We start from the raw sequence: 13,847 nt of genomic DNA on the forward strand, positions 1-13,847 counted from the left end.
AAAGGACAGAGTACCCAATGTGAAAAGGTTCCCACTAGCCAAATTCAAGTCAATTCAAGCAATAACAACAAAAATAGTAGTAAGGTGCCCATTCTAATAGACATGAATAAATAAATAAGGGAGAAAGAAAAGCCCTTCCTTATGGTAGGCTTGCAACTAAAAACGGAAAAGGGAATGATGAACCTAAAAAGTTCTAGAAGAAAGCATATTGGGAAAGCACCATGACAGTGGTCATGGCAATGGTTTTTAGGATTTGATACCAAAAGCACAGGGAACAAAAGTAAAAATAAACAAGTGGAACAACATCAATATCCAAGTTAAAGTGCAGTGGCACCATCTTCGCTCACTGCAACCTCCGCCTCCCGGGTTCAAGAGATCCTCCTGCCTCAGCCTCCCAAGTAGCTGGGATCACAGGCATGTGCCACCACACCCAGCTAATTTTTTATGCTTTTGGTAGAGATGGGGTTTCACCATGTTGGCCAGGCTGGTCTCGAACTCCTGACCTCAAGTGATTCGCCCTCCTCAGCCTCCCAAAGTGCTGGGATCACGGGCGCAAGCCACCGTGTCCAGCAGGAATATTATTTTTAAAAAGAAGAAAATCCTGTCATTTGCAAGAACATGGATGACATTATGCTAAGTGAAATAAACCATCACTGCCTGATCTCATTTGTATGTGGAATCTAAACCAGTCAAACTCATAAAAACTGAGATTAAAGCAGTGATAACTAGGGGTTGAGGGTGGGGAAAATAAGGAGACTTTGGTCAAAGGGTACAAACTTGAAGTTACGTAAGATGAATACATTTTGGAGATCTAATGTACAGCATGGTGATTAGAGTTAATAATAATGTAATGTCGCTGGGCATGGTGGCTCATGCCTGTAATCTCAGCACTTTGGGAAGCTGAGGTCGGTGGATCACCTGAGATCAGGAGTTCGAGACCAGCCTGGCTAGCATGGTGAAACCCCGTCTCTACTAAAAATACAATAATCAGCCAGGCATGGTGGCACGTGCCTACAGTCCCAGCTACTTGGGAGGCTTAGGTGGGAGAAGCACCTGAACCCAGGAGGCAAAGGTTCTAGTATGCCAAGATCATGCCACTGCACTCCAGCCGGGGTGACAAAGGGAGACTCCATCTCAAAAAAAAAAAAAAGTACATTTAAAATTTACTAAGAGTGGCTGGGCACTGTGGCTCACACCTGTAATCCCAGCACTTTGGAAAGCCGAGGCAGGCAGATCATTTGAGGTCAGGAGTTCGAGACCAGCCTGGCCAACGGGGTGAAACCCCATCTCTACTAAAAATACAAAAATTAGCCGGGTGTGATGGCGGGTGCCTGTAATCCCAGCTACTGGGGAGGCTGATGCAGGAGAATCGCTTGAACCTGGGAGGTGGAGGTTGTAATGAGCCAAGATTGTGGCACTGCACTCCAAACTGGGTGACAGAGCAAGACTCCATCTCAAAAAAAAAAAAAAAAAAGTCACTGAGATGTTGGCTGCATTATTTAACTCAATTTTGAAAATCATTTCACAAAGTATACATATATCAAAATATCATGGTGTATACTTTATATACAATTTTTCTTTGCCACTTATACTTTTAAAAGCTGGGGGAAAGGCAATGGTGGAAACAGAAAATTGCTACTTGGCAAATACCACAGTAATAATTTTTTAGGCAAGAATTTAATCAATGAATATAAAATTAGTAGGCAAAAAGTATTATGAGAAACAGGTAATTTATGCAGTCTCCAGTATCTACCAACAAGATATTAACTTAAAAGGGAAATATAATAACTTTATGGTCAAGAGATTAACTTAAAAGGGAAAAATACTTTTTTGCTTAAAAAAATGTAGCAAAAATACTACCTTTTGCTACATTTTTTGCGATGCCTGTAGTCCTAGCTACATTTTGCTCGAGTAACTTTATGGTGGACAAATTTGACAGACACCACCTTATTCAAATGATCAAAGTTAACACCACTAGTAATGAATCAGATCAACAGTGTGTACCTGATGTGATGTACCAAGAAGACTACAATAACATTTCTGTGACAGTCCTGCCAAAAATGCATGACTAGAATATAGTCAAGAGAAAACACTGGACAAAACCAAATCGAGAGGCATTCTACTAAATAGCTGGCCTAAACTCTTCAAAAACATCCAGGTCATGAAAAATAAAGAATGACTGAGAAACTGTTCCAGATTAAAGAGACTAAACATACTAATAACTGGCCAGGTGTGGTGGCTCACACCTGTAATCCCCCTTTGGGAGGCCAAGGCAGAAGGGTCGCTTGAGCCCAGGAGTTCAAGGTCAACTGGGGCAACAGGGTGAAGCTCCATCTCTACGAAAAATACAAAACTTAGCCAGGCATGGTGGTGCATGCCTGTGGTCCCAGCTACTCGAGAGGCTGAGGTGGGAGGATCCCCTGAGCCCAAGGAGGTCAAGGCTGCTATGAGCCATAGTCGCAACACTGCATTCCAACCTGGGCAACAAAGTGAGACCCTGTCTCAAAAAAGAGAAAAAAGATACATTATAACCAAATGCACTGTGTGACCCTGAACTCATAAAAGATACTAGCAAGACAAACTGGCAAAATTTGAGAAGAGTCTGTAGGTTAGATGATAGTATTATATCAGTGTTTGTTTTCTGATTTTGATCACTGTACCAAATAATTGTGACATTGGTTATGTAAGAGAAAGGCCTTATTTTTAGAAAATATACACATTTTAGAATGTGTAGGCTTAGATTATTTATTTTTTAAAATGAAATGATATTTAGAGACAAAGGGGTATAAATGTTTGTAACCAACAAACATTTTACCTTTTACAATTCACACTGTTAATTTTAAACAGAGAGAATAAATGAATGATAAAGTTAAGTATGCTAAAAAGTTAAGTCAGGAAAGCTGGGTAAAGAAAATTCCACAGACTACTTTTGCAAATTTGAGGGGTTTTTTTTTTCCACTACTGTAATTTGAAGTTAACAAAAAAGTCTACGTCCAAGGAACTGGCAGAGCGTGAGAACTGTTTATAAAAACTTGAGAATTTTCTCAATCTTGCTTCGTTTGCACTTTCCCCTGGATTCCCACATCTGATTTTATATTCTTCCTTCCTTGTGCTGTTTCTTCTCTTCCTTCCCCACAGTTCTTCGCCTATCATTCCTTTTATTCACTGATCCTTTTTTAGCAAATTCTTTCACTCCTAAAGGTCATGAACACTTCATAATTTTAGAAATGACTGTATTTTAGAATAACCAATTATCCTGAATGAGTTTTTGTTCTTTTGCTTCATTTATAAATCAGCTGGGTTTAAAGTTGTGTCTGTCATTTAAACTTTCTACTAAATTAAGTACTTCTTACTTTACCACAATCAGCCAGGCAGCCAGTTCCCAGATAAATTCAAATCACACAATGCAGAAAACTATACATGCAGGATTTCATTTTTAAAAATAAATAATCGAAGCCTACGCATTTTTAAAACCCAGAGGTCATTGGGCTCAGTGGCTCACACTTGTAATCCCAACACTTTGGAAACCCAAAGTGGGAGGGTTGTTTGAGCCCAGGAATTCGAGATTAGCCTGGGCAACGCAGTGAGACCTTGTCTCTACAAAATAAAGACAAAAAAATTAGCCGGGCATGGTGCCACAAACTTGTAGTCCTAACTACTCAGAGAGGCTGAGGCAGGAGCACTGGTTGAGCCTAGGAGTTCGAGACCAGCCTGGGCAACATGGCAAAACCGTGACACTACAAAAAATGCAAAAACTAGCTGGGTGTGGTGGCACATGCCTGTAGTACCAGCTACTTGGGAGGCTGAGGTGGGAGGATCGCTTAACCCCGGGAGACTGAGGCTGTAGTGAGCCATGATTGCACCACTGCACTCCAGCCTGGTCAACAGAGAGAGACCTCTCTCATTAAAAAAAAAAAAAAAAAAAAAAGACATTCCTGAACATGCTCCAACTTGCAGTAACTATGTTACATTCTCTTTGTATTTACTAGGAAATCCTTCTGTTTGGGCAACTTTTTGCCTAACTATTCTTGGGCGAAATTAAGTATAATGGAAGACATATATAAAATAACTTATAGAACCATCTAAATATTTCGTATCACTTAATACAAATTCAGATTTAAAGCACTGAAGTTGGCCAGGTGCAGTAGCTCACGCCTGTAATCCCAGCACTTTGGGAGGCCGAGGCGGGTGGATCACGAGGTCAGGAGATCAAGACCATCCTGGCTAATACGGTAAAACCCCATCTCTACTATAAATACGAAAAATTAGCCAGGTGCAGTGGTGGGCGCTTGCAGTCCCAGCTACTCAGGAGGCTGAGGCAGGAGAATGGCGTGAACCTGGGAGGCGGAGTTTGCAGTGAGCTGAGATCCGGCCACCGCACTCCAGCCTGGGCAACAGAGCGAGACTCCGTCTCAAAAAATAATAATAATAATACATAAAAAATTAAAAAAATAAAGCACTGAAGTTCAAATTTTGACCTTACATTTCTATACATACAGTTTCTGAAGATGTCCATGTACAATAAAACAATCCCGTATGTCTACGTGGACTGAAAACCTACTAAACTAATTAGCAGTTACTTTACTTTGGCCCACCAAACTTTGATAATGTGGCTGCTATTCTGCTAGGCTAGAAATCTTTCAAATATTGGTGGCAGGTCCCATTCTGAAAAGAGCTCAGCATTTGGAGAAGCTGAATTCTCTGGAAGGCAATGAGCAAAGTAATGCAGGCAATCGTCACTGATGTTTAGACACTACCCCATCTGCAGCATGGCAATGGGGTTGAGGGGTGGGGGAGAGAAGCACAGCCCCCAAAAGAGCAGTTCTCCTCATTTCCTTCATCTCAGCATATTCCTAATTAACTCAGCTTTGTGCCTGTTATGAATAGCTTCAGATGGAAAGGCTCCAATTCCACATTCCTCTTCATTATGCACAGCTTATTAAAATCGAAATTTCACTGTTTCCAACTCGACCAAATTAGTGGTTCAAACTGCCGTGCGCTATTAAGAGTGGGGCATTCGTTTTAAAGGATGGAATCAGGATAAACATGGCCTGGATCAAGGCTGGAACAGGCTAGAAACTTCAAGGCTTTGCGTTTTACGCTTGCCACGTGAGCCTGGGAACATCAGAACCTTTCTGCATGGCAGTTCTTCAATCTGGCAGGCCAGGCTGATAGGATGGTGCCCTTCCCTAAGCTCCTCTGCAGTGAAACATCAGAGCTGAGAAGTAGAGAATAATTAACAGTTTCCAGAGGCCCTTTTAGTTGGGAGTTTGTTTCCCATTCCCAAATCAAACAGTTGTCTATCAGAGCCTCTCCTCCTGCTCAAAAGGAGAGCGTATCCAAGAGGCCTAGAAAGAGAATGCAAATCTGCATGCCAGCCCTCAGGCTGGTACCTGCTCTTCTTCAATCCTGCGCTGTAGTGTTTCAATATAATGCTGGACCGCCATATAGATAAATCGGTACTGTGCTTCTGTCTGGACCATCCCTGACCTCTGAGACCGCACCATCTGGATGGTTTTGGGAACGTCAATGTCGCAGTCAACACCTACGAAGGAAACATCAAGAAGAATAACGAAAAACTGCAGAACCAGGATGAAGTTGTTTAATACACAACTTTTAGTGGACTCACAGACAATGCTGATTTAGTCTTTGTTGTTTTAATTGAGCATGTTGCAATGGCTACAGTGTTGAACTTCTGACCAATACCAAAGATCCCAGAAGACTACATAAATAATAAAGTGGCAGAGGTCAGGATTCCCTCACTTTCCAACAAATCACCCCATACTGTAAACAAGGTTCAGGTGGCTGGATAGAGACCACCACTGTGTATGCAACAAAAGGCCATGGCAGTGGGTTCAGCAGCTCCTAGACTTCATTTTATGCCAAAAGCTCAAATAGTGTCACTTCTGTTCTCAAGCAGACACACTGAAGTCTTCAGCCCAGATTTTTGTGAAAAATTTTTCCTATTCAACCTCTCTTCCCTAGGCTGTTTTCATGAGCACTTTCCTTCCATAAACTAAAAACAGAAACTGTCGCTTCTTGCCCGCCAGATGACCCACCTTTCTCTCTGATGATGTCAATAAGAATATCAATCACAATGAATGTCCCTGTCCGGCCAATTCCAGCACTGCGGGCAGAAGGACAAAAAGCAGGGACAACAGAATCATTCATGGGGGTTTCAGACTCAAAACCAAGCCATTAATATTAACAGAAACAATGTCTACTCTTGGGAGCTATTTATAAAATTGTCTCTTTGTGTTTGAAAATATGATGGCAAAAAGCATAGGGCTTTGGAGTCAGCCCAAACCTGCTCTTGGAGTTCAGCTTCTCCAGTACAACGTGCCTGAGGTAAGTCCCTTAACCTCTCTGACCCTCAGTTTCCGCATCTGTGAAATGGGGACAACAGCACATACCCATACAGAGTGCTGGTTGGACAGAATGAAACAGGAATCGTATACAAAAAAATACACCAAAATTACTGAAAGACGGCCAGGCACAGTGGCTCTCGCCTATAATCCCAGCACTTTGGGAAGCCGAAGCAAGAGGATCACTTAAGGCCAAGAGTTCCAGACCTGCCTGGCCAACATAGCAATACCTCATCTCTACTAAAAACACAAAAATTAGTCAGGCATGTTGTCATGCACCTGTAATCCCAGCTACTCGGGAGGCTGAGACATGAGAATTGCTTGAACCTAGAAAGCAGAGGTTGCAGTGAGCTGAGATCGCACCACTGCACTCCAGCCTGGGTGATAGAGTGAGACTCTGTCTCAAAAAATAATAATAATAAAGTTACTGAAATAGAAGAAATAAATAATTTAAAAAATTAAAAACAAAACAAAAAACATTGTGTTCAGAGGCTGGCTCAATAAATGGTAGCTTCTTTAACAACTGGACAAATAAAAAAGTTTCACATATATCTACCTGCCCAAGAAATGAATGAGATTTAGGAGACCCAATGTTCCCCAGTATAATCATGAAGCCCACACTGGAGAATCAGCAGCCCACAGACTCATTACAAAGGTCACAGCACAGCTTCCTTCAAAGGCCTTGGTAGAAAGTGGCTGGAATCTTGTGAAGCAAACAAATATAGTGTTGGGGCAGAAATATATTTATGGTAGAAGAGAACAGAATGGGCCGGGTGTGGTGGCTCACACTTAACAATCCCAGCACTTTGGGAGGACAAGGCAGGTGGGTCACTTGACGTCAAGCATTCGAGTCTGGCCAACATGACAAAACCTTGTCTCTATCAAAATACAAAAATTAGCCGGGCATGGTGTCAGACACCTGTAATCTCAGCTACTTGGGAGACTGAGGCAGAAGAATGGCCTGAACCCAGGAGGCGGATGTTGCAGTGAGCTAAGATGGTGCCACTGCACTCCGGCCTAGGTAACAGAGCAAGACTCCATCTCAAAAACGAAAAAAAAAAAAGAGAGAGAGAGGACAGAACCACAAGGAGGTGAATCGTAGAAGAAAAGAAGAAAAAAGGGAACCAAGCAAAAATGACTTAAGGGATCTTCAAGAATCAGGTCTATTTCCACTACATCCCCATCACCTCAATACCTACAAAGCAGTCAATAGCTACAAAGCAAACATCACAAAGAATAAGGAGAAACTGCAGAGCGAGGATGAAGTTGTTTAATGCACAACTTCTAGTGGACTCAGAGAGCATGCTGACTTAGTCTTCGCTGTTTTAACTGAGCATGTTACAATGGCCATGGCCAATGGCAGTGTGTAGGGTCTAGGAGAAATATGCCTTGGGATCAAAACATCCCCTAATGCAGTTGCTCTATGCCTCAAACAGATACTAAATTCTTTCTACAGTTAAAAAGCTAGGGGTGGATAGGTAAAAGCAAGCCTTGGGCGCTAAGAGACAGGGACAGGCTGTGGCCTAGAAAGGCAGCAGGAGCTGTCACCTGCAGTGCACCACGACCGGCCCTGCATCCATGATGCTCTCCTGCTTATGGTGCACCTCCTCCAGGAAGTCCAGCACGCCCCCGGGGTCGCTGGGCACTCCGTGGTCCGGCCAGGTCCGAAAGTGGTATTGCCAGACCGTTCTCTCCGTATTCCCCTGGAGTAGAACCAAGAAAAACCAGAAAAGAATTAAATAAATCAAGAGGTTGAGGGATCACCCAGTTCCGAGCTTTCCTAAATCCAATGTGAGCCAATGGAGAAGAAAAGAATCTCCCCAGGTTCCACTGAGAGGTCCTCTTCATGAGGTTCCCATGGTCCTCTTCATGAGGTTCCCAATCCTGCAGGCAACTCTTTGCCTCTGTCATATGAACCAAGAGGTCTGGTATGGCAATTTGTTCTTTCAGCTAACTATACCCTGAATCATCTCTCTGAATTACCAGCAACAGGTAACATCCCTGTTCCTCTGCATCCCTGTGGCACTCAGCTCTGGAGGCAACTGAGACCTCAAGTGACCCAGGTCTCTCCTCCCAGCAGAAGAGGAAGCAGATGAGGAAACAGGCATTCACTTAAGACATTCATTCCTCTTTGTTTTTTTGATACCCAACCTTCCCCACCATATAAACACAGACTTCTATTGTAGTATGGTTCTTTTTTTTTTTCCCCAAGACAGAGTCTTACTCTGTCACCCAGGCTGGAGTGCAGAGGCGTGATCTTGGCTCACTGCAACCTCTGCCTCCCGGGTTCAAGCGATTCTCCTGCCTCAGCCTCCCAAGTAGCTGGGATTACAGGCATGCACCACCATGTCCGGCTAATTTTTGTATTTTTAGTAGAGACGGGGTTTCGCCATGTTGGCCAGGCTGGTTTCAAACTCCTGACCTCAGGTGATCTGCCTGGTACAGGCGTGAGCCACCCAGCCTGGTCAGTATTTTTCTATTTTAAACTTGTATTTAATGCAAAGCAGATAAGAACACAGGCTTTGCTATCAGATGACTAGATTTAGGCTCCAATTCCAGGCACTCACACTCACGTGGCCCTTGGATATCTCTAAACCTCAATTTCTTCATTTGCAAAGTGGGAATAATAATCTCTCTCTCTCATAATGCAATTGTAAGGACTCGACAAGCTCGCTGAAACACTCAGTCTCTGCCCAGCAAATAGGAAGAGACTCAGCACATTACGGCTATTTTGAAGATAATGATAATTAATAAAGATCAACAATGGCACCAAGGCTACAGAAGACCAAAAAGTATCACGTTTCTTGCTACATCTTCTTCCTATATATGTGGAGACAATCTAAGCTAAGCGATTTTTTTTTTGAGACAGAGTCTCACTCTGTCATCCAGGCTGGTGTGCAGTGGCTTGATCTCAGCTCACTGCAACCTCCACCTCCTGGGTTCAAGCAATTCTTGTGCCTCAGACTCGACTCCTGAGTAGCTGGGATTATAGGTGTGTGCCACCACATCCAGTTAATTTTTAGTATTTTTAGTAGAGGCAGGGTTTCGCCATGTTGGCCAGGCTGGTCTTGTACTTCTGACCTCAAGTAATCCATGGCCTCAGCCTCCCAAAGGGCAGGGATTATAGGTGTGAGCCACTTTGCCCAGCCTTAAGTGACATTTTCAAAAGGGATTTAAAAAGATACTTTTCTCTTTTTTCTTCTTCTTCTTTTCTTTTTTTTTATTTTTATTTTTAAGAGACAGGGTCTCACTCTGTTGCCAAGGCTGGAGTGTAGTGGCATAATCACAGCTCACTGCAGCCCTGAACTCCTGAGCTAATGCAATCCTCTTGCCTCAGCCTCCCAAAGTACTGGGATTACAGGCGTGAGCCACTGTGTCCAGCCCTCTCTCCCATTTCTACTTGACAGCTACATTGTTCCAGCTCCTCTCACTATCTCTACCATAGATTCAACCTCCACCCCTCCCCATCATCAGAATGACTGAACCCTCTCTGACATCAGAAATCTAAACATCCCACCCTGGGCCACAACCACACTGGCTTCCAGATCCTTCTGGTCCCCCCGTCACTTCAAGTAGCCTCCAGACCACTGAGCCCTCCCTCCACTTTGCCAGTTGCATCCTCCTGCCCCTGTCCCTCTCATCCAGCCAGGAGTCCCCGTGCTCTGGGGACAGTCTCTGTCTACCATGTGCCTCCACTCCTTGACCTCCTCTCCATCCACTGCACCTATGCAAAGCCCCGGGCCTGGACGAACTACGTACTTTCTGTTTTGTGCCCTAGGAGCCAAGTGTCCTTCGAGAAAAACCAGGCAATGGGTATCAGTATATTTTCATGTTCATCACCTCTACTGGGCACTTGGCACAGCACAGACCTTTCTGGACTTCTTGCCCTGCTACACAACTATGATTTCATCTTTTCTCCCTTTCTTCAAATATTCTCTCTCTTCTTATTCCCTCTGTCTGTTGATGGCCTTGCCTCAAGCTTCCAAGACGATGGGGAAAGTAATCACTCTCAGTTCACCTACCGGCATCTGTGGCCACCTTCTCCTTCTGCCCTCCTGTTGCCACAGAAAAAAATGTCCCTCTATTGAGCAAAATCAATTCATCCACGACGCTCTGCATCCCACCTCCCCTCCGCATCCCACCTCCACCCTTGCCTCCCTGACTGCTCCACTTCAATGTGTCCAAGGCATCTCAAACTTTGTGTGTCCACAAAGAGGTCCTTGATCCTCCCAGCTTCCTCAGGTCCACTGCCATCCCCCCGCCGACCCTTCTCAAGCTAGAAAACTGCCAGTTACCCTGCACACCACCCTCGCCCTTGGTATACTCCTTCACTGAATCCCTGCCCGTCTGCCTCCAGTCAGCTCTACTGGGTCCTCTTTTTTTTTTTTTTTTTTTTTTTGAGACGGAGTCTCGCTCTGTCGCCCAGGCTGGAGTGCAGTGGCCGGATCTCAGCTCACTGCAAGCTCCGTCCCCCGGGTTTACGCCATTCTCCTGCCTCAGCCTCCCAAGTAGCTGGGACTACAGGCGCCCGCCACCTTGCCCGGCTAGTTTTTTGTATTTTTTAGTAGAGACGGGGTTTTACCGTAGTAGCCAGGATGGTCTCCATCTCCTGACCTCGTGATCCGCCCGTCTCGGCCTCCCAAAGTGCTGGGATTACAGGCTTGAGCCACCGCGCCCGGCCCTGGGTCCTCTTCTTTCGGGCACCCTGGCAACTAGCCTAGTTCAAGCCCTATTATTTTTTACTCTGACAACTGCAGTACCTCCAAATTGGTCCTAATCCCTAGAACAATTCCTGCCCCCTCCAGTCTCTACGGGGTGGAAGGGAATCTCTTAAAAGCTTAAATCCAACTCTGGCTGCTTATTACACTTAGGACAAACCCCCACAACCTCCTTTGCTGACTCAAACACATTGTTCCCTATGCCTTAAGAACCTCCCTTCCCTTGGCCAGATGCGCTGGCTCACGCCTATAATCCCAGCACCTTGGGAGGCTGCATGTGGCACCAGGATCACTTAAGCTCAGGAGTTCAAGACCACCCTGGGCAACATAATGAGACACCTGTCTCTATAAAAAATTTAACAATTGGGTGGGCATGGTGGCACATGCCTGTAGTCCCCAGCTACACGGGAGGCTGAGGCGAGAGGATCGCCTGAGCTTAGGAGGTTGAGGCTGCAGTGAGCCGTGAATGCACCAGTGCACTCCAGTCTGGGTGACAGAACAAAATTCCATTTCAAAAAAAACAAACAAAAGTCCCTTCCCCTTCTTCCCCCTCCAAATGAACCCTAAACTCTTGCATTTTTTCTTTGTAGCCCTGATTACAGTTTATAATGATATATTTATATGTGCGATTACTGGGCTGGTAGATTACTGGCCAGTACAGCGTACACTTGGGAGTGCAGGGATTCCATCTGTTTTGTTTCCCAGCTCTATCTCCAGCAAGCAGCATGGTGCCAGGAACCAAGAGGTCATTGAACAAATATCTCTGAATGAATAGATGAATGTCCACATGACTGTTCAGATGCCCAGCTGAACACATCCAGAAGAAAACAAATCACTGCCCACATCAGACCTCCTTCCAGCTTTTGTGGTGTCTGCCATAGCACCACTGTCCACTCAGACTCAGACCTCTACAATGGGTCTTGAATCCCTCTTCCTCCTCCAAAAGCCAAACAATCCCCATGCCCTGCAGACTTCACCCCCCGGCACCTCTCACATCTACTGCTTCTCTCCCAGTTTATTCTGACATTTTATATAATATTCCATTCTAAAGGAAGGAACAAAAAAGAACAACTGCGGAAGTCTGTGGATACTTGGAGAGGAGGCCATCAACCTAGGCCCCTGCAGAGGCCTCCTAACAGGCCTTGTAGCCACTCAGGTCACCCTATCCCAATCTCCCACCCAGGGCTAGTCTCAAACTCCTGGGCTCAAGCGATCCACCTGCCTCAGCCTCCCAAAGTCTTGGGATTACAGGCGTGAGCCACGGCGCCTGGCCAGTTATTTGTTTTTAAATCATCCATCTCCCCAGGCTTGATGAGTGCAGGAACACCAACTGCCTTGTTCACAATGTACCAGTACTGCCTAAACTGTACCTGGCACATAGAAGGAATCCAATAAATGGCTACTGAATCAATGAGTGAGTGAATGCATACATGTATGCAAACATGAGTAACGGCAAGACCCTGAATTCCTACGCACCATCAACAATTCCCAAAGTCTCTAGAATACGACAATATACTTACTTGTCCAACCTTTGAAAGTTTAAGTTCTCTTAGCGTATAGTCATGAGCGGCACTTTCTTTGACGTTCCTAACACGCATGACGCCATATTCTTTTAGAGCATACTCATCAGGCCAGTATTTGACACATTTACTCTGGAAGGGATCAGAAAAAAAGAAAGTTAATTCTAAGAACTCTGAAATAAAAGCCTAAACCAGCAACAAACAAATGTTCAAGTCTTGCTTAATAACCACCAACATGGAAAATGGCCTGTTTAGCATCTGTCAGGTTTTCAAAGAAAAGGAAAGAAGAGTTCAAATAAGAAAAGCAGGCGTTCAGAGGACCAGGCAGAAGTGGGAGGAGAAAGGCAGCTGGTGCAGTTACCTGATGCAAGCACATGTCAAAGCAGAGTCAATGTTTGTTTATCTGTAAAGAATCAGGCCAGGTGCAGTGGCTCATGCCTGTAATCCTATGACTTTGGGTGGCTGAGGTGGGCAGATCACTTGAGACCAGGGGTTCGAGACCAGCCTGGCCAACATGGTGAAACCCCATCTCTACTAAAAATACAAAAATTAGCCGGGCGTGGTAGTAGGCACCTGTAATCCCAGCTACTTGGGAGGCTGAGGCAGGAGAATTATTTGAACCTGGGAGGCGGAGGTTGCAGTGAGCTGAGATCATGCCACTGCACTTCGGCCTGGGCGACAGAGAGAGGTTCTGTCTCAAAAAAAAAAAAAAAAAAAAGGAAGAGTTCAAACAAGAAAAGCAGGTGCTGGGAGAACCAGGCAGAAGTGGGAGGAGAAAGGCGGCTCGTGCAGTTGTCTGATCCAAGCACATGTCAAAAGAGAGTCAATGCTTGCTTATTTATCGCTAAAGAATCAAAGATGCAGAGAGAAGGACTAACCAATGTGAGAGTGCTGGCTAGTAACCACTGAGGTCTGAATTCTAAGATCTGCCAGTCACTCCATAGGGAAGGCAAGCACAGATTCTGGAGGAGTCTAGGCTGCCCAACGAGCCAGACTGTCTGCTTCATTTCCGCACCAGTGTAGGAGGACTCTGTGCCTTATCTAACCCAAGTGTGAATAACTCTATCACAGAAAGGCAGCCCATGGGGTTTTGAACCAGCTGCTTTTTCTATATCCAGACCTATCTGATACCTCCTCTACACGTCACTTTCCCTTAACTGGGTGCCTGGGAATGCCAAGCCTGCAGTAGCTGCTGGCTTCAAGAGCAGGCGGATTGAAAAATATGGCACCAAGAAAACCATTCT

The 13,847-nt window shown here is 44.9% G+C and overlaps 1 protein-coding gene across 4 annotated transcripts in view; it reads right to left on the minus strand.

Annotated features, from left to right (window-relative positions):
- The window catches only part of PTPN11 (protein tyrosine phosphatase non-receptor type 11), a 102,809-nt gene that overhangs the window by 15,918 nt on the left and 73,044 nt on the right, over positions 1 to 13,847 (minus strand). For 2 of the 4 annotated variants that reach the window (XM_033220522.1, XM_033220523.1), the window contains exons 10-13: positions 12,604 to 12,735; positions 7,914 to 8,080; positions 6,060 to 6,127; positions 5,394 to 5,545 (exon numbers count right to left, since the gene is read on the minus strand). In XM_033220522.1, coding sequence (XP_033076413.1) covers positions 5,394 to 5,545; positions 6,060 to 6,127; positions 7,914 to 8,080; positions 12,604 to 12,735 — 519 coding nt within the window. The remainder of the gene's footprint in view (positions 1 to 5,393; positions 5,546 to 6,059; positions 6,128 to 7,913; positions 8,081 to 12,603; positions 12,736 to 13,847) is intronic. The other 2 variants (XM_033220525.1, XM_033220524.1) reach the window with 1 other exon arrangement.

This window comes from Trachypithecus francoisi, unplaced genomic scaffold, assembly GCF_009764315.1.
Source record: "Trachypithecus francoisi isolate TF-2019V2 unplaced genomic scaffold, Tfra_2.0 Lachesis_group11, whole genome shotgun sequence".
Lineage (NCBI taxonomy): Eukaryota > Metazoa > Chordata > Mammalia > Primates > Cercopithecidae > Trachypithecus > Trachypithecus francoisi.